Below are 27,207 nucleotides of genomic sequence, written 5' to 3'. Positions count from 1 at the left end.
TGCTCTATTTTCTACGCCTCCGCATTCATCAATACGTCATACGTCGGGTCAGAGGTCACTCTTCCGCCGGAATTAGACTCGCATATGGCCGTTACCTGAAGCCAGTGATTATAGTTTATAAAGTTATAAATATGGATTTTTTTTTTACAAAAACGCATCGCTTCACTTCAGAAGGCCTTTATTAACCCCGTATGGATTACTTTTATGATGGATGGATGTACTTTTTTGGGCATCAAAAAACAAGGTACCATTTACTCCCATTATAAAGCTTGGAAGAGCCAGGATATTTTTTAACATAACTCCGAATGAGTTTGGCTGAAAAAAGAAAGTCATATACACATAGGACAGCTTGAGGGTCAGTAAATTACGGGATAATTATTTTTTGGGGGGTGAACCAACCCTTTAATTCAGAAAGATTGTTGCATGCAAGATGTCTTTTATAAAAAAAACAGGTTGAGGAGACAGTTTTGAACTCTACTGACCATATTTGATTTGGGCAACATCCCCCACCACCATCTCAGCCACAGGGATTTGAATGACTGTGCCGTTCCGCACCACAGCGAAGCGTTGCTCCTGCTCGATGCGGCTCTGCAGGCCACGGAACTGCTTTTCTTTGCTCCAGTCATTAAACGCCGTCACCAGCACTACGCAGAACACCGAGAGCAGGATAGCTGCGCCCTCGATCCAGCCCGCCTCCGCCTCTCCCTCGTCCTCCGCACCTGCACTCACATTACTACATGCTGGAGAGAGAGAGAGAGAAAAGAGATGGAAAGGTAAAAATGTGTGGGAGGACAGGGAGTTTAAGTGTCTACTTGTGATCCTTTATGTTCTTTTATCTATCCATCCATCTCTCACTCCATTCCTTTTATTCTTTGATTTGTTAGCTATCCATGCAACTATACTGTTACTTACACCTAGATATGGTAAAGTAACAAAACAAGACACACAAGAGCCTTTTAGAGGCAAACATATGCTAAAATGTTATGAAATAAACACATGTAGAAGTTGCAGTGTTAGTATTAGCAAATTAAAGGTCACCAGACCTTTTAATGGGAAATTTCAATGAGGCTACGACATAAAACATATCACGTTTTTCCTGAGCTTCCGATGAAAGGACAGAAATCCCTGTTCTAATATTGATAGATTTTGTTTTAATTGTTGATCATTTTTACTATTTTATCAATGAATACTTAAGACCAAGTCACCTTCACTGTCCCCTCCAGGCGGCTGGTAAAAGGACAGTCCGAGGGAAATAATGGCCGCAATTTCCAGGATTATAAGGGTAACATCCTGTAGAGCCTCCCACACGAGCTGAAGGAAGGTCTTGGGCTTCTTAGGAGGGATAAAGTTCATTCCAAACACCTGCCGACGTTTCTCCAAGTCTGCAGGATTGTCCGATAGTCCTTTTGAGAAGGAAGGCAATAAAAGTCATTGTTACCTCTCAAAACAGAAATTCAGTGACATTTAAATGTTGGTATATTATGTCATTAAATTAAATGTAAAATACCCACACCAAACTGCCCACCTGTAAAGCCTGAAACATTTTCACCATGTTTTCCCTCAAAATTGAACAGGATTTGTTTTAATGCAAAAATAGTCAATCCAAGAACATGTATACTGGTGTAAGGTGTGAAAAACCATAAATTCATTCATTTATGGGTTTTTTTTTCCATGCAAACACTTTTGAGAACTTCCTGGATTCTCATTAGTCATCGCTCAATTCTGTTAACACCAATCCCTGACCTCTTATGGTGACAGGAGGGGAGGGAACAGGACATTACAAGAGAACACAGGGCACAGATGGTTAAGTCAGTGTGTTTCGGATGCACCACAGGGTGTGATTTTTGGCAGCAAGACCCAGACAGACTGTCACACTCTCTGAATCCTCACCCTGCCAATCATCACCTGCTGCCCCTGGCAACCTCTCATCTCTCATCAGAGCTTCCCTTTCACTCACTGTAAAGCCTAATTGAGTTACTCCAAAGGTTTGTAGGAAATCATTTCCCTAACTCATTCCAATTGCCCCAATTAATTCATTCAGTCTCTGTTCATGGCACAATATATGCAAGAAAATTAAGACAACTAAGATGCAGCAATGCAATCCTCTTTCTACGGAATACCAGTATTGAAAGACTTTTGCAGTACATCCAGCCCTTTCTTCTACTCTTTCATCTTTCCATCCATGCCCGTAAGCTTTCCTTTTTGTATCCCTGCCACGGTTTCTGAAGAGAGGTTTTTCAAAGAGCAGCATTAAAGGAGGAAAAAGAGCTTTACAATAAACTTAAAGTAACCTCGTCGTGGCTGCCAAATAGCGATGTAGGCAGACCGCATGACTTGGTCTGAAAGCAAGTGGTCGGAACAAGATGCGAATCAATGTGATTATCAGAGCGCAAAGTAGGATCATCTACCCAGAATAGCCACAGCAATAAAAGATTCAGAGCAAAATCATTCTTAAATTCCTTTAATAGTTAACACAAATCTTAGCTAACTAAATTAACTAAACATTCCCTTCTGGTGGAATGCCCTGCCTAACTCAACCCGAGCATTTCACAGAAACGGCTAAAGATGCATCTTTTAGGTCAACACGACCTATTAACACTAACACTTTCTATTCTATGTATTTTTCCCATATATGATTTATTTATTTTTTTGCCCTTTTGTTGGCTTAATTGCTTCTTTTGTTCTCCTCATTTGTAAGTCTCTTTGGGTAAAAGCGTTTGCTAAATGATGAAATGTAAAAGCAATATCAACTCTGTTATGCTCCATAACTTATAAAGCTATCTAATAAAACATGAAACTATGTTTGAAAAATCCCATGAAGTTGTATAAAGGCACATTTCTGAAAAACTGGGACTTGAATTTCTCAAAACGAAAAACTGCTGCAAAGAGAAATACAGCATTACAGAAAGATGCTCTCGTCTGACAACATGGGCCATGTCTGCTTTCAAAAGCAGATAAAGGTGCCTGGCATTTGGTATTCTTTCTGTGAAGACAGGCTTGTTTTGAAAAGGAGTGTTAGTGAATATACGTGCATCTGGATTTACAGGAATTCTGTCATTATTTACTCATCCTCTGGTAATTCCAAACCTGTATAACTGACTTTCTTCTGTGGACCACAAAATGGGCAGTTTTAAGGAACTGTACTGGTTGCTCTTTCACATGCAGTTACAAAAAATGGGGACTTAGTCTTTCAAGCTTTAAATAGGACATGAAAGCACCATGAAAGTAGTATCATAAAATGGTCCATAGAATTTTGTCCACTACATTAAAGTCTATAACGCCTTAAATTTTTGGTCCGTTCCCGACACAAAATTATTGTACGGCTACAGAAGACTTATATGAATATGTTGCACAAGTCTAATGGACCACTTTACGATACTTTTATGGTGCTTATGCATCTTTTCTGGTAAAAGCCTCAGTCCCCATAGGGACTAACTGCATGATACACAGCAATCAGTAAAATATTCCATTTGCTTTCCACGGAAGAAATAAAATCATACAGTTTTGAATCACCTGAGAGCGAGTAAAGGACCACTGAAATTTTACAATAGCTGAATAGCTTCTTTAATAGCTGAAAATGTCTGTATGTTTCAGGATGCACGTGTGATCTTATGTAATTGAGCAAGAGATATGGTCACATGTCGAAACTAGTGCTACTCACCATCTGCAGGTGAAGTCTTGAGTCTGTGACAGATGGTTTCTGTATCTGTGTAGCTCTCCTGGATCTTCTGCAGGGCCTCGGGTCCCCTGAGCTCCATCAGCGAGCACAACTCGTCCACTGTCATCCCGAAATCCCCCTCGTTGCCTCCACTATCCATCCCTGGCTTCTTAGGGTGGAACTCTACCGTGCTGTTGCCCAGATCCCCCATGATGGTGTGTTGGTTTTGGAAGACTAGCAGCTTTTTAGCAGACGCTATGAGCTAAGAGATGGGTACCTGGGAAAATGTGTTATCTCTTTTGTCCTATATGTATTCGTCCTCACCTATTTCTAAGATGTTCTCTATGTAGTCCTCCATATTGAGACATGAATTGTAAGTTTGTTTGGGGATTTATATTCTATGGTGTGGTAGCAGGGGTTCCCCATAAATATCCCCCCATAAAGAAAAAATCAGCAAAAAAAGTGGTAGCCATTGTGCCAATCCATCTATATGAAGACCAAATGAAGCAAGTGTTACTGATTATTAAACAATAAAGGGGATTTAGTGACACAGGAATAACGTTGGTAAATAACCTGAGGAACAAAAAAAAAAAAGAATGTTAAACATTCATCTCTGAACTTGGTCAAACCAAAAACACAGACAGCTGTGAAATGCAAGTGAGCAAGATGCCACCTTAAAATCTTGAGACAAGATAGACACATATACATTTATTTAATTAAAAATAATGTTATAAAAAATAAAACTAATCAAAAACATTATTATCATAAAATATTTTTTTTCAGGCTCATTAATCATAGGCGAATAACCATTATCACAAAATATAACAGCTAGACAATGATTTGAGAAAAAATGTGCATGAAATTTTGCGTGAAATACTATCAAATTGTTTTTAAATGCTATTTAATGGCTTTTCAACAATTTAAACAGTAAAACAATTATGAAACATTAGAAATCGAAAAGGTAACATACAAAAAAACCATCATTATTTTGGCTTACAGAAAGTTTAATAATGAGAATGAATTGTGAAAAAGTTAAGCATTTATGACAAGAATCTCCATGTCCTGAGAACAACTTTTCATATATCTGCCTTCATAATATTTTCATATATCTGCCTTCATAATATATATGAACAGATAGTTGAATGCGTGTATCTCCTAGGCTACTTAATATTTAAACCTACTTTTCCTAGATTACATTATGAACATATAGTTTTTTGTCCAATGGTATCGTTCAAAAGTGGACAAAATAATGATTTAAACTAAACGTCTCGAAATGTGGAGGTGGCATTTCTCACCGAGGAGTCACAGGTGTAGGTAGTTTTGTGGGAAACAAGTAGGCAAGTGTTCATCATGCACACCTACTGCTGCAATGGATTGTTTACATAATATCCGATGGAAACCGAGGACAATTACTCTTTATCTAAACGCCTTTTGAAATACTCTCTCTTGATAAAAGCGTTGTATATGTGCGTCTCTCCCCAACCCATGTAGGCTACTTTACAGTACCGCCTCTCGACGCAAAATCTGCCTTCACTCAGTCAGTACGAGACGCCTGCGCATGCGCACATAAACACTTGCCCAATCCCACTGCAGAACAGATTTACGAAGGCAACACTACCAGCCATCAGGCCTGCAATTTTGGATGACATTACAATCCGCTTGAGCCTCCATTTCCCTGCTGTGACACCAACTTTACTGAACATTTAAACCCATAATCTGTGTGCGCGCCTCATCTTTTATTAAAAATGGCCAGAAGATTCCTCAACAAACACGCTCTTTAAACAAGATGATGCCCTTTCCTGGTAACCTTCAGGAATCAGATGTTCACCTTGGTCCACTGTACAGCTGCTCAGAGCTTATGACAGAGCCTGTAGCATTTGTGTTATGATTTATTTCGGTTTAATCACGGCAGGAGGAAGGTAAATCAAATGTATATTAAAACCATTTAGAGGGGATTAAAATGATGCTGCACAAACTGACCAGACAGCAAGGTTACATCCGTCCACCACCTGCTTTACAGTCTACCCAAAACTACTTTTTTAATTTTATTTTTTTACCTATACAGGACAGGTATATAAAAATTAACAGCTCTTAATTAAGTTTATGGCACAATGACGAAGATTAATATTTTTTTAAATACATGCTTGTGTTGAGAATGCAAGTCCTGTCAAATTTCTGATTATAAAACTGCATTATTATGTGTGATTATTATTATTATTATTATTATTAGTCTATATATTTTTTTTTATTTAGGCTATATTGATTATTACCATTTTATTTTAATGACATTAAAAACGATTGTTAAACAATCAGGAATACCTACACTCATGGCAAAAAAAATGTCATATTGGTGAATAATATCAGCATAAATTTGCTAGGCGTACAGTAATTGATGATGATAATTTCCATGTAATGCATCCCTACTGATATTATAATAATAAAGCACTTTAATTATACATTAGCAGGCACTCGACTGCAACAAATAGACAAACACATAAAACATACCCCGCTGACACCTCAAGGCACTTGTGAACATGTATCCATGAACAAATATATTCACTCACCGCGCAGGCCATGCTCCAAGGACATTTCACGTTGAGCCGGGAAAAAGGCAGGAAAAACGGAATGATATCCAGTGATTTATCCTCAAATCATGCCCATCACGGAGAACACAAAAATGAAAGTCACATCATTTGACCTTTACGCTATTCCAAATGCAGATGATGCGCAACGGTGCAGAATAGAAATCAAATGAAGGGAGCAGGAGGCAACAGACGGTGGTGACCACTTCATCTTATGCGGAAGAAAACCTGAATGATGCAGATGAGATTGTACCATGTCCGCATTAATTAATCTGTTAAAAACGGCGTTTTGTGCTGTCGGGAACGTAAAGGAGGGTCGCTTTGGTCACATCGTTGCTGTTTTTTTTGGCGCTGATTGATAGAGTGATGGGTGAAGGAGAGATGTGGGTCTACATGCTGATGATGCCAGTTTGACGCGCATCTCGCGGTGATGATGGCAGCGGTCGCAGCATCCGAGCGCCGGAGGACGGGGGGTGGGGGAGGGGTGGGCGAATAACCTCGCTTCCCTCCCTCTCTCACTCCTTTTCCCGGTAAAGACGAATTCTACTATGGCGAAGGCTTAGTTTTATTATATTTATATTTTAAATATTCATAACCCAGGCTTTTGCCTTAGGAAGGTAACCAAGCAAGGTAGCAACGAAACGTCAGCACGAGTAATCAATATTCATAAGCAGAACATTCGCCATTGGGTGGTTGTCACGATACGTTAGCATGATGTAGCCTACTTCATATTCATAAGTAGAACATTCGCCATTGGGTGGTTTTCACGATACGGTAGGCATCCGATTTTACCACACAACGTCAGCATCTTATTAATATCCATGTGCTAATTTTGCATGTTAGCACAGAATAATCACTATACTCGACAAAAAAGATAAATTATTAAAATAATTTAAAAATATTTTGTTAAAAAAATAATAAACTCTAGATTGAGACAAAAATTGTTATAGTTAAGACAACCATAATTAATTAACTAATATAATAACAATAAAACAAACAAAAATAAAATATTCGATATTGCTTGATGAATTTACTCTTTAATTCGTTCCCCTCTCTCTCTCTCTCTCTAGGCTGGGAATCTGAGCATTAATTATTAAGCAAGTGCTCATGCAGTCTGCTGCCTGCTCCATTAATAAAACATCCAGACAAAGGATTTAAAAAGAGAGAGCCTTGGTTTAATTAATATTAATTTCAGTTTCAAAGTATAGCCTATAGGCTAAACAAGACATTTGGGTGTTTTTTTTGGGTGGGGTTTAGGGGGGTCAAAGAAAGCAGTATACCCATAATATAAAGCTTTACCAGTAAATATGAAGATACATTTCTAGCTCTTGACTGATTTTAAATGATCATTTTGGCCATGAAATACCAACTTGTGTTAGCGGTTCAATTTGACCCATTTTGATTTGGTTAACCTATGTTTTTTTTTTGTTTTTTTTACATTTTGTGACTTTTCACATTTGGGTCATGAACATGCATGTAAAGTCACATGATCCTTATGTGTTTTGACAACACATATTTCCCCACTTATTTCAATACGTAAACATATTTTGTCAGCAACAGATGAAAAAAAAAAAGTTGGGATTTATGGGCATGCACTTTCCGTGTACAAAATTAAATTGTATACTGTACAAACATATTCCCTTACACTACCCCTACCCCTAAACACCCATCACAGAAAACTCTCTGCAATTTCTACATTTTCAAAAAACACTTATGTTATGTTGATGACACACACATATAGTTCAATAGTTCACAATTCAAATAGTTAATTTTTGTTCAAACTGAATTGCTATATTTTCATAACTTTTTACAATTCATTCTGTACTGTTATTTTCATACATGAATTTCATACACATTCATGAATAAAGCACTAAACTGAATTTAGAAAGTGTGAAAACAGAAGAGGGGTAAAAACACTGAACATATGCCCTCTGTGTCTTTACATTTGCTACTTCAAATCGTAAGCAAATAAGAATGACCTGTTTGTTCATGTTCTATAATCTGTAATGTTCTCCTTTTTTTTCTTCTTCTGTAATGTTCTCCTCCATGCATCCGAAGTGAAAATAGTGACGCGTCAATCCCTCTAGTGGAAAAGAATGGCATTGTATCCAGCAGCGCAATATATCTATTCTGAAGCCAAGCTTGATGAAACGATGTCTTTTACAATGCACTGAGCTGTTATCTAACAAAAGGACTGCATATTTAATTAGTGCCTTCTCACTCTACTGAGGTGAAAACAAAAGTATACCCATACCGAATAAGATAGCTTATTGAACTGAAATTCTGAAAAACAAAAACGAAACGAAAATTGGAATTTTATTTTATCCAGTGGGATTTTTTTATTTATTTATTTTTTAAGAAAGCTTGTTTAGCTGGCTCCACATTATGATATATTTTCATGATTGCACTCCTTTTGGATTATGTTACAAGTCAGAAGTGGAACAATTTTGCCAACACTTGTGTTTTGGTTCCATTCGTTCTCGAAGGGCTGTTTTAATGGGTTAGATTAAAATATAGGTTTTAACAAGAGTGGAATGTGCTGTGTGTAATCCTCTAACACAATCTGTTTGTGGGTCTGGTCTGCCCTTCTCTCTTTCTTTCTTCCACCAAACACATGATTCAGATCAAGCCCACTTTTGAGGCTAGGCTAAATAAACGAACAGAGAAAGTGCAAATCTGGACCAAAGTTCAACCTCAGTTCCCGGTCCGATTTGTATGTTAGTCACCACTTTTAAAACAAGGGCCTTGCTCACTCTCGGCAATACACTTTCACACGCTGTCTGACAGTTCAGGAATAAAAACTGCACAGTTGGGGCATCACGCATCTTCAGGACATCGCCAAAGACCAGGTACATTCTACTTGTCTGTGTGGTTTAAAATGTTTCTTTTTGCAGTAGCAGTTCAATCAATGTAAATATCATTATAAATAGTAAATGGAGACTATATTGCACAATGTCATTAAGAACAATGTACACAGTATTTTTTATACAATAAGCTACACAGTTGTACATTTACATATTTGTGCAAATCACTAAATTGCTTCCACTATTTAACAATACACAGGTTTAGATACTCAAGTCTTTTGTATGCCTAAGTTTAATCTTGGATAAATAGCCTTTACATAACTAGCATACATGTGAGGGAAATGTATCTGTGCTTAGTTCGAGACCTTTACTCACATGCAATCAGTTAACTCTTAAAACTGTACATTATATATTGAAGCAGGGTCAGGTCAGTGTGCAATGCTTCTCTCAGATAACTGTGAACTTAAGTGAAAGGGCAACCCACTGGCAAATGAGGAATAGAGACAAAACACAATAAATAAATGAATAAATAAATAATGGAGAGACAAAAGACATGAGATCATTACCAAAGACTTAAAATAAGCATTGATATTCATTTGTAATCATGAGGTATAAAAACGTTAATAATAAGTTTTTTTTTTGTATTTGCATTATTATATTATACAATGCAATATTATCAGAAAGAATCAGCATGTATCCGTCCATTAATTTGGGTTTACAAAACGGCAAATTAAGAATCATTAAGATGTTTGTACTTGAGTTGTAATAATCAGTTTCTGAATTTGAGCAACGCTAATAATTAAAGGGGAAGTTCACCGTAAAAAAAGAAAACTCTCTCATCATTAATGTTAACCTGAACCTGTATGACTTTCTTCTGCAGAAGACAAAAAGTATATGCATTTTGAAAGACCAAGTGGTCCAAACAACATTCTACCGCTTTGAGGTTCATTTAATGGACCAAAAACAACATGAAGGTGAGTAGATGACAGAATTTCAAATTTTGGGTGAATTCGCCTTTGGCTAAGCCACACCCTAGAATGTAGATTGACCAATCACAACGCAGCCAAGAACGAGCTCCCACAGTGGTCCGACACTTTTTCACAGCGCTCCATTGACTTTAACACAGGCGTCTCATATTTTTGGTCTCGGCAGGCTATTGCCGTCGTAGTTTTATCAAAAATATGGTTAAACGTTGTGCCTGGGGCATTTGTAACACAGATACGCGTTTCCCAGAGAGGTTGGAGGGGGGTGTCCATTTTTTCAGGAAGTCAAATCCTGACAAGTGTCGTCTAGCTAGCACACGGTGCTAATAAATACAACGTTATACTCGCGTAGTCCGTTGTTTTGTAATAACGATTATAGAAATGAATAGAGACCTACCCAGCTTTGCATGAACAGTGTTGCTCCTTGATATTGTTAGTCCCAGCCTCCGTCTCGATTAATAGGATATGCGGTGGTTCATTTTTTGACTGTGACCGGTATGCTTTTGCCTCTATTTGGATGCCTTGTTGTTCCTTGCGTTTCACCTGTTTGTCGTTAATATAGCCTTCCAACGTATATTGCAGCCCCTTTTGCCTACTTCTATTGGACACTTTATTTGCTGCTTTATAAAAGTTTGATACATTTTCAGCAGGAAGAGCCGTCACAGCATAAGCCATGTTGATACCAGAGCCCATATGAAGTTTGTTTGTCGGACGTAGCAACAGTAACTAAGGGGGGCGGGGCTTAGCCAAAGGCGAATTATCCCTTTAAAACACAAATATAATAAGTCAGTTAACTTGCTATTATTTTCTCATTTACAAGCATAAGCACATATGTTTTGATCTACAATTGCAAAAAGTCAAGTAGCAATGCGTTTCCCAATCAAAAATTGACTAATCAAACACATTTTCAGACAATGCTGCTGCATCCCTCGATCTTTGTCCTTGTCTTTCTTTGGAGTCCCCCACCACTTTCCCTGGCTGGGAAGATCCTAGTGTACCCTGTGGATGGAAGCCACTGGCTTAACATGGACATTCTGCTACGAGAGCTTCATCAGCGAGGTCACAAACTGACAGTGGTCCGTTCTGCCAACAGTTGGTACATCCCAGAGAACACCACACACTATACGCCCATCACAGTCCAGGTTGAGCACCTCAGCAGCCTGGAGGACCCGGAGTACATGGCGTCCTTTCTTAAGAGAAACATTGACATTCAAAGAGGGAAGGGATCAGTTTGGTCATTCATTGCCCTGCAGAAAGAAATCATTACTCTTTTAGAAGAGTCTCACAGGTCTTCTGCTGAGATGGTGAGGACCATCCTAGAAGATAAAAAGCTTATAAAAACACTCAAAGAGTCCAAGTATGATCTGATGCTAACTGATCCTGGTTTTGCAGGAGGGGTCATATTGGGCGTGCACTTGGGTCTACCAATGGTGTTCAACGTACGATGGATAACAAACGGAGAAGGGCACTTTGCAATTGCACCCTCACCGCTTTCTTACATCCCAACTATCGGATCCAGGGTGACGGACAAAATGAGCTTTGCAAATAAAATGAAAAATCTCTTGCATTTTGGAATCGGCCAATATATAGACCACATGCTCACAAGGCCCCTCTATCAAGGAGTTGTCAGCGAATACATAGACCCGAATTCCAATGTCTACACTCTGATCCAAGGAGCAGATTTGTGGCTCATGCGAGTCGATTTTGTTTTCGAGTTCCCTCGTCCTACTATGCCCAACGTGGTCTACATTGGAGGCTTCCAGTGCAAACCATCCAAACCTCTACCAGATGAATTGGAGAAGTTTGTCGAGAGTTCTGGAGAGCATGGGGTGGTGATCATGTCTTTGGGTACTCTGCTTGGAAGTCTGGTTCCTGACATATCTGAGGTTATCGCCTCTGCCTTCGCTCGCTTGCCGCAAAAGGTGATTTGGAGGCATGTAGGGGAAAAGCCGTCTACGTTGGGGAAAAACACACTCATAGTGGAATGGTTGCCTCAGAACGACCTCCTAGGGCATCCTAAAACGAAAGCTTTCGTTACCCATGGAGGAACGAATGGAATCTATGAGGCTATTTACCACAGCGTGCCGATGCTTGGACTCCCGCTCATCTTCGACCAATTCGACAACATGATTCGCCTGGACGCCAGAGGGGTGGCTCAAGTGCTTGACGTCGCAGTCCTGGATGTAGATACCCTAACGCAAGCCCTGATGGATATCCTGGATGAAAATCAACCATACCAGAAGAACATGCGCAGAATGTCAAGTCTACATCATGACACACCGCTCAAGCCAATGGACAGCGCCATCTTTTGGCTGGAGTTTGTCATGAGGCATAAGGGTGCGGCGCATTTACGCACAGAGTCCTACAAGCTTCCTTGGTATTCCTACCACTGCGCGGATGTGATCATGCTGATCGCGAGTTTATTTACGGCAGTCTGTCTGCTCTTGGTCTTAATGAGCAGGGCTTTGCTGAAAGTTTTTGTCAGGAAAAGGAAAGCCAAAAAAGAGTGAAGATCTCTTTGGCAAAAATTTTTTTAGGCTGATATCATTAATGTTGCTCTATGTAATTTCTGCACTACTTCCAATGGTTCAAGGTTTGGTTCGTTTGCATGGGCTTGTTAGCTGTAGATGCTGTGACTAAACCATCTGTCTGAGAAACAAAATTCTTTCTCCATTCATAATTTTGCCAGCAACATTTAAATCACAAAAATATTGATATATGAAAGATGATGTTTTACCAATGGCCACTTGTGGAAAGGCTTTTAAAATTGTGAAATGGACATTTTCCCATTTCTTCTGCCTTTCACAGCAAAGTTTAGTCACTAGAGAAGACTGTGAGCACTTTTATGTTGCCATCAGCCAATCAGCATTGATCAATCACGCATTTAGATTCAGATGATTGGCTCAAAAAATGGCAGCAGAACTAAGCATAAGCAATGGAGATGAATATGAATGTTAACTTTTTCCAGGTATTTGTGTTCCTACAGAATTTCAGTTTCTAAATGGCTTTTCCAAACCCACCCTTCATCAGCAATGGAAAAAAAAGTAGAAGGTAGTACTACTGCCCTAAATTTTTGTATGAGACAATGTTGCTTGGTCAGGCAGTTCAAACAGAGCAATTCTTTTCGGGAAATTTAATTTTGAATGGCTAAATTGAAATTGCAACATCAATTAATGTGTTACTAACAGTATATTTAATGTTTTAAAAAAGGAACTGCAACAGATTGTGTTTTTCCAAGTTGTTTTATTGATTTGTACAGACATTGAATGAACCAGCTGTCTATTTTGCACGTAAATATTTCACTTAACACAACCACCGGCATGGTCAACAAAAAAATAAAATTATTCAAAAATCAGAGTCATAATGTGACAGATGGCCGATGATGCCGATGCTCCTACATTTTGGAATGGTGTATTACTATATATGGTTACAATAGGTGAAATACTTTAGAGTAAAAAATAAAGTGCTCCGTCTTCATCTGTTCTACTGTGTCACTTTGAGAATACTCTCATCTCACCTCTCCAAAAAGTAGCAATCCCATTTCTTTCTCTATGAAAAACAAAGTGTAAAAAAGGTTAGAAATGTCTAGATATTTCAAATCTACAGACCACAGCTCAATTGTCACTGTGTGATATTTAAGGGGATCAATGTCATATACATGCAAGATATAAAGACAAACACTTGAACACAATCAATAGAACATGTAACCTATATAATAGATACCAGTCTGTAACTTTGTTTAGTTCCATTAGGAAAACATTACAAAATGCTTTTCTTCCTTCTGTAATAATAATAATAGCAATAATTGATCCACAGCTAACTTTTCTAAACATCTGTTCCACTCACCCCACGTCACCAATTTTCCTTTCAATATTTCAACAGTTTCATTATATCTTAACAGATTGAGGAGGAGAGAATGAAAAAGAGAGAGTTTAAAGAGAATGAATGTCTGGGAATAGCTTTGGTATTTTAAAAGTATAGCAAAAACATCTCAAGTCAGTCAAATTACACATCTTTCTGCGATTGCATGTTGCTCAGGCATTTTTGTTTCACTTCAGTCATGTAAAAACACAGGTTGTGCTTCAGGGTGGCACATTTTGTGTTATCTTTCAAGACTTGTTGTTTCAAGACACAGAAACCCTGGCACAGTTGCTTGAATTCAAATGGTGGAATTGGAAATTATAAATATAGCATGTTAAAAAACTATATAGGCTAGTGAGATTCATGTGAGGTCACATTTTAAACTAGCGATAACAGTCCACTGTTCGTTTTTCACTAGAACTCTCAGAACTACCAATTTTTTATTTTTATTTTTTTGATTGAATAAAAGCAGCCAATTTTTTCCTTTGTGAAAACAAAAGGTACAGCCTTAATCAAACACTGCTGTCGAATGCATTCCAACTTTACAAAGGCATATCTCTGTATTATACTGATGCATAAAAAACTCTCTGCCCAGAAATTCAAACAAAAACAAACAATGAAGATTAATTTGAATGCTACGTTTTGGTCTAAACATGGATATTAGCCTAATAGCCCTAGAGATTCCAAATGTCTAAATCGTTTTGGAAAATTCTGGGCAAAGAACATCTATTAAGTTGTGAATTCAAACAAGAGCAAACATTTGCCAACGTTACTGGGTTTTTTCCATAAACAAAAGAAAATTACAGGGACATGCATCAAAACACAAGCTGCAACAAAGCATATCATAAACCATTCTGAAAACCAATTCTCCATGCTCCAGAATGTTCAGATGTTGGACTACGCCCCCTTGAGAATTTTCTAAAACTAACCCAATTGTGCAATAACGTCAATGATAAAACAGAAACAGAGAATGTTTTCTTTTTAAAGTAGTCATAGTTCCAAAGTGAAGTGCAATGTTGGAGTGTGCCATGAAGATTTTGGGTGATTTAAACTCTGTAGATTCCGCTTTGTGATTTTGTAATGAAAAGACTAAAAAAGCAAGTTCACATCCAGACAAACTTGAACATGGATGGTTAGACAACATTGACAGTGGAATTATTTCATAATGAGTTGAAGCAATGTGATGTTTTAAAGGCAAATCAGTCAATCAAACCTTATGCGACCTGTCCTTTTTGTTAAACTTTGAGGCGAACATATTCCATTTAATCAGGAGAATTTCACTAAGAGCAAATGGTTGTGCAACAAAACTTGATGGAAATATAGCAAAAATAACCTAATTCACAAAAGCCTAAAAACAAAAGCATTAGTGTCAAATACACAGGAATAAAGACAAAAGAAACTAAATGCCTTCTTTGTCCAAAACTTTTCCCCGTCATCTTTTATTTCCACAACTTGAGATACTCAAAATAAAATAGAAATAACGCAACTTTCCAGAACACTTTTAACACCTCTTTTCATCCATATTGGCTAAAGATGCAAATCCCGGCCTCTCGTAGGGTATCTTTCTTTTAAGAGTCACTTCCTCTCTGTTTACATTCCTCACTCTTCCTTCCCCATGTATACCTTCTCATTAGTGTCCAATCTCTGCTCATCTGGGTCTCTCTGAATTTCCTCCACTTACCGAGTCACTCCCACAACTAGGACAACGGACCCTCCCTGCTTCCCGTGCCCGCACCGGCACCCCCTGCCACCAGGTTCCTCAGCAACTTCCTCCTGCCAGCCTGGTAGTCTTCCTCATCTACGTTCACCAGGAGCTTAATGGCCTCGTGACCCACTGCCTGCTTCAGAGAGTCCGTGATGAAAACGCCCTTCAGGGCTTCCAATAGTGAACCGTTGATGTAGTCCCGCCAAAAGGCGTCCAGGTAGGTCAGCTCTGAGAACTTGATGTCACATATGATGGAACCCAGGTCACGGGATTTGAGGATGGTGTTGGCCTGGTTAAAACGCTCAAACTGCCTCTCCAGCGCTTCTTGCTTGTTGGAGAAGACATTGCCTTGTAGAGCTGACTCGTGCTGACAGTACTCCGCACGCACCCTCAGTCTTATGTCTGCAAGAGAAGGATGATTAGTTAAAAAGGTGGCTTTTACTGTATATCCATCTAAAAAAAAAAGAAGAACATTCCTGAAATCTGTGCTCAAACGCTCAAAGGAATATCATACCTACCCAAAAATGCCAAGGCCTGGCTGAAATGGTCAGTTTCAATCTGATTGTCTGGCTTCAAAGCAACTTTCAAAAGGTTGCCAAGAGGTGAGATTTTGCATGAGATTTAATATACATATTAAAAAGTCGAGTTTGGGGGGGGGGTGTCGCCAAGTGGCCAGATCCGAACATGTCTTATTGCTTAAGCATGTAGATATGTTACAAATTCTTTTGTTATGGGTAAAATGGTGTAGTTATGATTGTACAAATATCTTATTCGACAGAGTCAAATTTTCTTGTTCTGCTTAAAAAACATTGCCACTGTCATGTCAACCAGCATGCAACTTTTTTTTGTACTAGAGCAGATTTGTTTTCTTACCACAGGTCTGTTTTTCTCTGCAGTCAGCTGTTGTGTGAGATCTTTTCCTTTTCCTGGTCAGTGGAGGTGGGGTGGGTTTAGCACGTGGTGGGCATACCTGGGGTCCTGATGGAGGACAGCAGATCAACGGCTGGGGTCCTGAGGATCAGAACATGATCAAAATCAATACCACAATGCCTGTCTTGCATTTACACTGATCACGATAAGGTTCAGGAGAAATAAATAAGGTGAAGATTTGGATGATTTCCAGTTCAGAATCAGAAAAAAATTTGTGTTAAAAATGCTGTAAGCAGTTAAGGCTGGAATACACAACACAGCTTTTGCCCCAATTTGCAGTCCGGACAAGTTGGTGCTAGTTTGTAGCCTGGTTAAAACCAGACCATTCTCAGTTGTAACTGAGTTATGGTCTGGCAAAGCGTCAGACAAATCATTTCCAGAGGGGCGTCACCAACGGACGTCGCGGATAGACCTAAAACCAATCAGAGCGATGAAGGAGATGACGTATGCAGAGCGGCGGAGAAACATCTCAGAGTGTTGTTCTTTGCTCGGTTTTTAACAAAAAGGAAACGTTCAAATCGCTTAAAACAGACGCGATAGCTGATTTGACCAAGTGATGTTCGCCGGCGGCATCCATCTTTGTAATGTAGGCTACAAAATCTGCTTAAAAATCCCAGCGCTGTCGTCATCGTGTAAAGCCCGCCCCAACGTTTCTGATTGGTGCCTCGATTTCGACGGATTGGAAATGGGCTTGAATGAGCTCTTTGCCAGACTAACTTTCAGAGCAAATCTAAATTTGCCGGAAGTTGTCTGGGTTTTCCCAGGCTAGCTAGTTTGGCCATATATGTGCTGTACTGTACAAATGCACAATATCAGATGTCTTTAACCCCGCTCCTGGGGACCCACTGCACAAAATGATTGGCAGGCAAAAAGCACCTCAAAAGTTCTGATTGGCTAATAAAATAATTAGACCATAGTCCACAGCCCAGTTTTTGCAGTTTACAGAGTGACAGGTGTGTGATACTTCAGGTGTGATCAAAAACAAGTGATGCACAGAAATTTTTGTAACCAAAACTATTTTTTCCACCTAGCAGCACCAAAGTCATGAAGGACCAAAAAAAATTAAACATGCTAGTCTTTCTGACGGGACAATGTGAAGCGTCGCAGACGCAGCATCGGTTGTTTACGACGCACTATACGAGATAAAATTATTGATTCTTGGGTCCCAACGCGCATTGGCATTTACGAATCACCACAACACCCCTCGTCAAACGGACTTTTCCAAAATCAGGCTGATTTCAAGTATAGTCTGAACCCGGCATAAGTCTGAGAGTGTATTTCATACACACAACGTGGATAAGCTCCAACAGATAAACATGTCAGCTGTGTGGATGCTAGGGCTGAGTTGACAATATCAATTTCTCTTTTTTAATCAATCTTGAGTTTGATTAACCAAGATTTTTTTAATCTATGCTGTTTTAAGTTGGTGATTGAACAAAACTGCACTAAACATTATTTATAGCGTGCCTAGCATCTAATAATTGCAATAAGCTTGGTTTAGTTACTTTTAGTATGATATGGAAACAGTCTGAGCTTTCAAATTTTGTAAATTTTATAACGAATTTCAAACAAAAAATGTGATTTTGGCACTCTTTGACACCCTTTAATCTCTTCCTCTTTACTACTAGTTACAGCATAAAGATGCTGATCAAACAGGCTTACAATACAGATGAAATAAAGATGAATTGACATCAAAAGGTATGTTGAAAGAAACAGTATAACTTACTGAAATATATCATATCATCACTCAACCAGTTGACTAGTTTCAACTATGGAAAAAAATATGTTCCATAAGTTAAATATGTTATTTGAGTGTTATTATTAAATTAAATGTAATTAATGAACTAACTGATTATTACATAAAATGTATTATTAGTTTTCAGCTAAATAATACTTGAATTCATTTTTTCTGTGTATCGAAAAAAAAAAAAAAATCCATCACTACCAAAAATGTTACAGCACTAGCAAAAAGTCTAAAGCACAACCAAAGGAGGACACACCTGTTCTTCTGTGAGGAGTTCCCTGCTGGGCCTCTCCTGCTCCTCTGGGAGAAACATAACGGACTGACGTCTCCTCCAGATATTTATCCACTGGATCTGGGCACACTGGAAAATAATAAGCAACATATTACACCATGCCAAAAAAAGACAATAATCTGCTGTCATAAGCGGTGGATGAACTAGTGACCAAAATGAGGGTGAAAGTGACAAGATCTCAAACCTGTCTGTCTCTTGCGCAACGTGACGTATGGCAGCAGGTCATGGCGAGTGATGATGCGGAGCAGCTGAAGAACATGCCTGAAGTTTGTCTCATCACATCGCCCCTGACGCTCCAATGCGAGCAGGAAATCCCGGCCGCTTCGTATCCCTCCTCTCTCGTACTCGTCAATAACGTCCACAAAAAGGAAGGACAGCACCCGCACATCACGGTGCGTCAGCTGAGCGCCCACAATATCAAACATGCGGTGAAGGGAGTAAAGCCCATATGCATCGTCCACAGCCTCCTCTGGCCACGGCTCCACCCGGCCAGACGCAGGTCTCCGAGACGAGGAGGAATTACTGCAGGACGCCGGAGCCAGTCGGCTTAGAGAGAGCGCAAGGGAGTTACCGTGAGTTGTTGCGGATGAGGATGCCGCAACCCAGCCTCTCCGAGGAGAGGAGAGCCCGGAGCGGGAATACGAGTCTATCGGAGAACGAGAAATGTGTTGCCTGCCCTGACTAGATGAAGAGTTCTGTGGCAAAAGGAGGGCAGGGTTGGCATTCCCATGCTGCTGTGAGGTCATCACTCTTCGCTAGGCAGATGACGGGTGAGGGGGATGGCGGAAGGCCCTGTCAGCAGTGTGAAGCAGCTCGAACTCTGTCAACACGCTCGGCCCGCGACTCTCACCTCCAACTTCACTCTAGAAGAGAACAGAATTCATAGCATTAAGTCACTCACTCCACTACAGCATCATAGAGACTTATGACATATTATAATAAATAATACATTAATAAAGATGATGGACACAGTATCACATGACCTGGGTGAATTTTACACATATGTAAACAGATCTATTGCTCAACTGTGAATCTAGACTGCCATTGCTCAATCATGCAACACATAAAAATCATACAGATCATATGTTTGCACATCACATCTACATAAAAAAAGCATACAAATTATATATTCTGATCAAATCTGAATTAAAACATCCAGATAATATACTCTGATCACATCTACATAAAAGGTAAATACTGATTTTATACTCATACTTATATATCACTACTACATATAAAATCAAACAGTTAAAAATGATATATTCTGATATCACATCTACAAACAAAAACATAAGGATTACATATTCTCATATCACATCCACATATAAAAACACACAGATTACTGGTATATATTCTGATATCACATCTGCATTTAAAATCATACATAATATATACTTTGATATGACATATACATGTAGTGCTTCAATTTAAGAACCTATATGACTATAACTTCTGTAGCAAACTTGTATTTTAAGCCTGTTTGTTCAGTTTTGATCTACTAACGTTATGTATAATGTAGGTAGAGGGACAGTTAAGTCACTGACCTGGTTAGCTTATAAATGAACGTCTAACAGGTTAAAAAGGATGAATATAAAGATAGCAGGATGCATCTCACTTCCATATCATGGCTTTAAAAACATTAACATAATACTCTTTTCAAGACAAGAAACTCTAGCAAAAAAGATTTATGAATAAGCAGTTAGACATCAACAATCTCCTGAAATGTCTCTGGACAGCTGTGTTAGCCTGCTTAGCATACACAAGGAGGGGCTGTAGAACACAATTATATGTTAAGATTATATACATTTTCTATGTTAATATTTCATTGCGATCCCTTCTATATTCCTAAAGATACTTAAACGTTATCTGCTATTGATATAAACTTCGCTTAGCAACTGACTGCTGGCTTGCTAACGTCAACAGCGTGTAGCAACACTGAATGTATACAACTGTCTTACCTGTTTAATTTCATGAATCACTTTACAGACACGGTGACTACGGACGCGGACTCTGCTCAAAAGTGCGGTCTGGTCCTCATACATATACAATAATCGTGTGTGGGGATAATTTAAACGGTTTGGTGAAGCTTGGTAATGAGCCCATTTTTTGTTCCTCTACTAAAATGTAGGTACATCCGGGACATGAGCAAGCGTGGGGCAACATCCGGGGAATGTAGGAAACGCTTCGTCTTTATCAAACAGACAATAAACTCTCGTGATGTGCAATTTTTCTTTTTTTACATTGCTGTTACGAATAAATCTACAAGAAAAAAACGTTAATCAGAACAGGTCTTTGTATGGAATATAAATATTTATTTTTTTAATCACGAGAAACAGCACTGCATAGCCCCTTTACATTATGAAAGATCACCATGGTAACCACATTTTCATCCAAAATACAATTAGCTCACTAGTTATTGTTACTACTGTAAAATCTTAATAAATAAAAATAAGTGTATCTACAAACCCAACAACCTGTTGTAATCTTGGCATTTTTGTTTAAATCTTTTTTTTTTATTATCAATTCTGGCTGATATGAAGTCAATGAATTAAAAATAGATTTGTTTCCAATAGAAAATTATCTTTTAACAAATAGTCTATTCTAGTAAAATAGGAACGGCAGCTGACTAAGTAGCAAATCAATGTACATGGATGCAGCTAACGATTTTTGCTTCCTAGAATCTTCTGGAAAGGTTAGTTTATGGTTATGATTATATAGGTTCTCGAGGAAAAGACCTCCCTGCAATGCTCTGGAAAGGTTCGTTTTTATTAATTGGTTCCCAAAAAAACCCCCCAAAAAACAAAAACAAACGGTAACCATATATGCTAACATTAGGGGAATGTTCTGTGTATGCTGGGCATTAAAAGGGACGAGCCATTAGATATTTCCCAGACTTTCTGTTGTAACTGGCAATGTGTCAGCAGCAAAATAAATAAATCTGCACTTGTTAAGCAATTCCATGGGATTTAAAAAATTGTTTTTATAACTGTGGTGTTATATGGTAAATATTAGTAATGGTATGTGCCATTAGTTAGATTTTTTTTTATGCCATTAGTTAGAAATGTGAAGAAGATAGTCAAAATCATGTGAAAACCTTTTTTTTTTTTTTTTTTTACCCACTTCTTAGCTAAAATGATCACCTGGCTTAACTGGCTTAACAGATAAGTCGGTCTCCCGGCCTGACCACCTAAAAAGTGCCCAAAACCGTTTTAAAACCAGCCAACAAACCAGTCTGACCAGGCTAGGAGACCAAATAAGTACATTGAAGAGTGAAGAACCCTTTCCATTGACATTAAATAGGAATCTTTTAAAACTGGTTTAATGCAAGAGTGAGGGGAAAATATCCTTAGTGAAACTCAACACAATATTCTTGGGATAATGCAGGGCTCCAGACATTTTGCGACCAAAATTTGAGCGTGTGTGACTGAATTTTACTTCCAGTCGCACATGTGCGACCAGTAAAAATTTTTTTACACGTTAAACGTGGAAGGGGCGCGTCAATGAATCCGGAATGAGTGGCAGGCCGTGACGAGAATAGGAAATGGCCACTGTAAGTGGCTAATGCACATAAATGTGGCGCAGAGTTCTGTTATATCAGATCAAACAGCGCTGAAGTGGAAACCAGGAGAAGCACTTACAGAAGGCGTATAGTCCACAAATCAGCAACATTCACCATGGATTTAGGCTGATGTAGTAACTCTAACCATAAATATGGTATTGGGACAAAAATAGTCAAATGCTTACTAGGTCTAGGTAAGTACTATGCCTACATTTTTTTCCAGCACTTCAAAACTATAATATCATATATAAATGTTATTTTTAATGTGATGACCAACACATTTTTTGTTCATCCTTCAAAGATTGTCCTTAAACGAAAAATGTTAAGATGTAGGAAAACTCTTATTTAAACACTTATTTAAAATTTTGTTTTACCATTGTAAACAGTAGGATTAAGAAGTTAATTTCATCTACACCCTAAATTAAGCTTAGTGCTTTATGCCCCAGTGCTACCAGATCTGTTTTTGTAGAACTCTCGGAAGTGTCTCGTCATGCTGCCCTCAAAATTTAGTCTGCAGCCATGTGAACTTAAAATAAAACTGCATATTGTAATATCTGTACATTAAGTCTATTTATTATTAAATAATTTGTCAGTATTACAGTTATTTGGGGGGAAATTTGAATAATTGCATTGCAAGCTGATTTAAGGTGTGCCCCTAAATTTTCTGCTTCCGCTCCTAAAATGTTCAGTCAGGGGCTACAGCGCTAGTAGAAAAAGTTAGTCTGGAGCCCGGTAATGTGAAGATTGGCATTGATAATTCAGTATTCGATGGCACATGGCTGCTAAATTGTTCAGTAGCCTCCTCACATTCCTTGTTTTTGGACTTCCCTGGGATCTGTTAAAACAAAGGAACCAATATAAACGTATGTCAGAATAACATAATGATGATGATCTTTATGATATACTGTTAAACTTGATATAAATATACTTGATATACTACCTGATTCATCAACTCACCTGATTGCACATAGCTTTTCCAGAGCGGACAAATGTGGCAAAGTGCTCACAATTAAATGTGAGGACTTTGTAAGTAAACTCCGTGTCAAGTAAAGCATCTCGTCGTCGTCTAATTTCATCCTCAGGTGAAGGCTCGAGAGCGTGTCGGTTATTGCTCACTAAAACACGAGCGCCTTTAGGTACGTTGACTTCAGACAGGAGCTGACGCCGTATCTTAGTTTCTCCAAGCAAAAGATCACCACAAACAGGGAAGACAGTCTGCAGAAACCCCCGAAACGAACTCATCACCTGAGTTTCATCTGGTATGGAAAAAGCAAGTTCTGTATGAGACAAATTGTGGCCATAACGGACGGTGATCAAGAATAGAAGAAATAAGAAATCAAGAATAGCCTAAGATTCAAGTGAAACAGTTATAGGCTACTAAATATACTATATAAAATTATGTTTCAATTCATTGCCTGAATTAGGCTTTATGCATCACAGTAGGTCATTTTTTGGTGCAAAAACCATGGGATTTTTTTTTTTCATTCAGCAATCAATTTTTAGATTTCAGGATTTTTTTTAACCCAACTTTCTATAAAGATGATTCTCAACTATGTTTTGAAAGATATAATGGAATGAAATTATATAGCATTTAACTTTAGGCAATATGTGGTTAAAATGGCCATACAGTTCCATTCAATGCAATGCACACTGTATCTAATTTGCATATAAATGTGTTTTCGGGGCAACATGTAATGAAAAAGAAGTGTAATAATGGGAGTAATAATTGGCAACATTTTCATAATAATATCTAACATTTCATAGGAATATTGATATATAATTTCACTCATTCACTTGTTGTGTCTCCCAAAATGCCTGATAAACATGGCATTGTTTACACCAGGGGTCTCCAACCTTTTTTCATTTGAGAGCTACTTTTTAAAAATGAAAGTGGCCGAGAGCTACTCATGTAATACAATACTTAAATCTCTGAAATAATGTCTCATAACTCGCATATTAACAACTATCTAAACTGTTTTATACCTAAAAGGGTTTTTGTATGCCTATGTCACCCTTAAATGTCAGAGAAAAGAACAGAATCAGAGATTATTTTTTTTATAGAAAATTGTACTTTGCATATTATATTGTAAAAACACATAATTATAGTTGATTTTATAGTTCATCATGACTAGATATGAAATGGCATGATAATTTAATTTCATTAGTGACCAAAATGATCACGGTAATCACAGAATCCTGTTCAAAAAGTACTAATACTACACAATGAAATCAATTCACTAAGTTGTATGTCGAAAACCAGCAAATAACAAATAAATCCGCATCAATATGCACTTTTTGTTTACATAAACATTAAAATAATAACATTAAAAATTATGGCTAGATTTTAAAGGAGTGTCTTGCAACATGTTATCTAGCCTACTGTACAAGTATGTACAAGTTCAAATAAAGTTGACAAAAAATGTTTTATAAAAATATAAACCTCACATATTTCAGCCTTTAAATCATTTTTATAAAAAGAATGAGCCAAAAAAGATAAATTACTGACTTTTACAATGCACATTAGCTTATCTTTTATTATTAAGAGTAAAATTCGATCTGATTTTCCCGTGGCGTCTGTCGTTGCTATGCAACCATGCACTGTGCTCTCCACAATGACAAAGAAGTTTTAGTAGCTAATAGATTTCCACCACCGAAAAACACTTGCTGTAGCTCTGCTACAAGATTTATTTACGGAGAAGAGAAAAACACCCGTAGTGTTTGGGTGCACCCCCATCCTTCATGTTGACTGAGCTTTCAATGTTGTTATGGAAAGGGTGAAGCTGATTGGTTGACCTGCGGTACGTTTGCGGCATACTGAATAGTTGCATTTTTTTCATCTCGCTGCACCTGGAAAAAAATAGCGCGTCGCTTTAATTATGAGCGCGCTTGCCTCGCACCTACATTTGAAATAACGAACTTGAGGACGCAAAAGACTCGATATGTGAACGGCTCCATGACGAGCAACCTCCAATCAGGCCACGAGCTAACGTTACTGGTAGCTCGCGAGCGACGTTTGGACCCCTGAACTAGAGTAAGTCAGAGTTCACCTAAACTTATCTAAACTCATGTATAATGAACAGAAGATATTGTCATTTTTAAATATAAATATATAAATATATGCTATATAAATGCAACAGGTGTGATTGAAAAAGAATATCAACAGAATACAATTACATTTCAGACGCAGCTCACTACTGAGTTGTGCTATTTTTAGACCAGGCCTGCGGGCGACTCATGTGGTCCCTGGGGGCGACCTGGTGCCCGCGGGCACCGTGTTGGTGACCCCTGGTTTACACGTTAATCAATGCCCTATTTTTTAACAGAAAGTCATATTTTGATTAGAAACCCCATACCATTTTCCTGAGATGTTGATTTATGACAAACAATTTTAAAATGAGTCAGATTTAAATGATAATTACAAAACATTATCATATTTCCATAAGAGTGCTTATTTGATCACTAAATTATTGTCAGTCATTTTAAAAGACCAAGGAGAAGTTGTTGTCATGGTAAAACCCCCAAACATTTGGTATCTCTGAAAAGCCCTGAATGTGCTCACCCAAAAATGAAAATCATCATTTACTCACCTTCATGTTGTTCCAAACCTGTATGAGTTTCTTTCTTCTTGTTGAACACAAAAGAAGATCTTTTAATAAAGAATGTTTGTAATCAAACATTGGCGGTACCCATTGACTTCCATATTACTATGGATGTCAATGGGTGCCGTCAGCTGTCTAATTAACAACATTCTTTAAAAGATCTTCTTTTGTGTTTAACAGAAGAAAGAAACTCATACAGGTTTGGAACAACTTGAGGGTGAGTAAGTAATGAAACATTTTTAATTTTTGGGTGAACTATCCCTTTAAAACTGTACATGTATGGTGTCAGAAATTCACTCAAATATAATGTCCACAGTGGACAAAAGTCTATTCCTGGGTCCCAGCCAGCCAGGAGGATATCAGGTGACATTTGAACCTGTGTAGTTTATATATACAGGCTACAGCAGTGTAGGAGTTATATAGCCTAGGCTATATACCTTTAATATTCTTACATTTTCTTTAGTCTCCTCAATTTCAGACACATACCTAAAATGTATGGCTAGGCCTAGTATAGTAGTATAGTATAGTATGACTGTATCGTTATTTTTATAGAATTAGTATTAGTATTAAAGTAAACGTTATCGTGCTTACCTGCAACCGCAAAGTGAATGACGTATCCATCTCCGTCATAAACGCCCCAGTGTGAGTAGCCAATGGGGTACGAGAACTCGATCAAATCTCCGAATTGCGCGCTGGATACAACTTGCTCAACCTGTGCATGACAGTTTCAATCTATCAAGATTCCTCCCGCTTATAGCTGTTACAGGTTTTAGAACAAGTTTGACAACATATGACGTCTGCATTCTTTTGAGGACGTAAATGATAACCATCGTAATAGTGTCATAAGATTAAAGTAAAATCATTTCTAATTCTTCAAAAGACCCTATACGCAAAGGTGCTTTGCTTTCGCACCGGAGGAACCTTTTTATAGTTCCTAAAATTAATAGTTTCCACTTTTTGGCGTGTTTGCACCGCAGGAACTGGGAACGTATTAAGTTAGGAACGCCTTTTGGGGGAACTAATGGCTAGTTCCTATAACTGTTAACTTACTACCTGGTGCGAAAGCCCCATAATTGGTCTTAAAGCTACATCACATTCTAGCGGTAGTTACATATGAGAAAAAAGTAACCTAATGATCCTCAGCTGATTCCAAATAATTATACATATTCTAATAATAAATATTAAAATACTTTAAACAATTCTGGTTAGAATAGTTAGAATTAGCATTCTTAACATGTAGCCTAATTCACTTAGTCCACGTGACATAAAATAATACATATTTTATTAGTTTCTAGGCTTATTTTGAAATATGAATTATTATCATCCACGTATTGAGTTAATTCAGTAAATATTTGTAAACGTACCTGTTCTTTGTAGTCCATCTCTCGTGTTGTTTAGTCGTTAAGAGCAGAAACTATAAGCAAAAGGGTTGAAATTCTTCTGCCAAGCCTTGTGGGCGTGGCCACACGACAACTAGAAGCAGGACTTGT

At 38.1% G+C, this 27,207-nt stretch overlaps 4 protein-coding genes across 9 annotated transcripts in view; 1 reads left to right on the top strand and 3 right to left on the bottom strand.

The window, feature by feature from the left end:
- atp2b3a (ATPase plasma membrane Ca2+ transporting 3a) overlaps window positions 1-6,706 on the bottom strand; it is a 29,634-nt gene extending 22,928 nt beyond the window's left edge. For all 6 annotated transcript variants that reach the window (XM_056259654.1, XM_056259656.1, XM_056259655.1 and 3 more), the window contains exons 1-4: window positions 6,223-6,706; window positions 3,662-4,231; window positions 1,206-1,403; window positions 483-740 (exon numbers count right to left, since the gene is read on the bottom strand). In XM_056259654.1, coding sequence (XP_056115629.1) covers window positions 483-740; window positions 1,206-1,403; window positions 3,662-3,869 — 664 coding nt within the window. In that variant the 5' untranslated portion in view covers window positions 3,870-4,231; window positions 6,223-6,706. The remainder of the gene's footprint in view (window positions 1-482; window positions 741-1,205; window positions 1,404-3,661; window positions 4,232-6,222) is intronic.
- A 3,222-nt stretch (window positions 6,707-9,928) lies between these two features.
- Window positions 9,929-13,078, top strand: ugt5e1 (UDP glucuronosyltransferase 5 family, polypeptide E1). The gene is made up of 2 exons (XM_056259660.1): window positions 9,929-10,018; window positions 10,939-13,078. Exons 1-2 carry the CDS (start codon window positions 10,013-10,015, stop codon window positions 12,535-12,537), a joined length of 1,605 nt encoding a protein of 534 aa, XP_056115635.1. The 5' UTR covers window positions 9,929-10,012; the 3' UTR covers window positions 12,538-13,078.
- Window positions 13,079-15,296: 2,218 nt separating this feature from the next.
- On the bottom strand, window positions 15,297-20,712 carry dedd (death effector domain containing). Its single transcript, XM_056259653.1, has 5 exons — window positions 20,518-20,712; window positions 18,744-19,422; window positions 18,524-18,628; window positions 16,467-16,604; window positions 15,297-15,995 (listed from the first exon to the last, which is right to left on the bottom strand). Exons 2-5 carry the CDS (start codon window positions 19,303-19,305, stop codon window positions 15,586-15,588), a joined length of 1,215 nt encoding a protein of 404 aa, XP_056115628.1. The 5' UTR covers window positions 19,306-19,422; window positions 20,518-20,712; the 3' UTR covers window positions 15,297-15,585.
- Window positions 20,713-22,611: 1,899 nt separating this feature from the next.
- Window positions 22,612-27,177, bottom strand: si:ch211-229n2.7 (uncharacterized protein LOC100002243 homolog). The gene is made up of 4 exons (XM_056259652.1): window positions 27,082-27,177; window positions 26,309-26,429; window positions 23,076-23,374; window positions 22,612-22,953 (listed from the first exon to the last, which is right to left on the bottom strand). The coding sequence occupies exons 1-4, from the start codon at window positions 27,097-27,099 to the stop codon at window positions 22,804-22,806; spliced, it is 588 nt and encodes a 195-aa protein (XP_056115627.1). The 5' UTR covers window positions 27,100-27,177; the 3' UTR covers window positions 22,612-22,803.
- Window positions 27,178-27,207: the final 30 nt, after the last annotated feature.

The sequence above is a fragment of the Rhinichthys klamathensis genome, unplaced genomic scaffold, assembly GCF_029890125.1.
Source record: "Rhinichthys klamathensis goyatoka isolate OS25496 unplaced genomic scaffold, OSU_Roscu_1.1 h1tg000169l_1, whole genome shotgun sequence".
NCBI classification, from domain to species: domain Eukaryota; kingdom Metazoa; phylum Chordata; class Actinopteri; order Cypriniformes; family Leuciscidae; genus Rhinichthys; species Rhinichthys klamathensis.
Note: the sequence above shows the minus strand (reverse complement) of the source record. Positions and strands in the feature narration are given on the sequence as shown.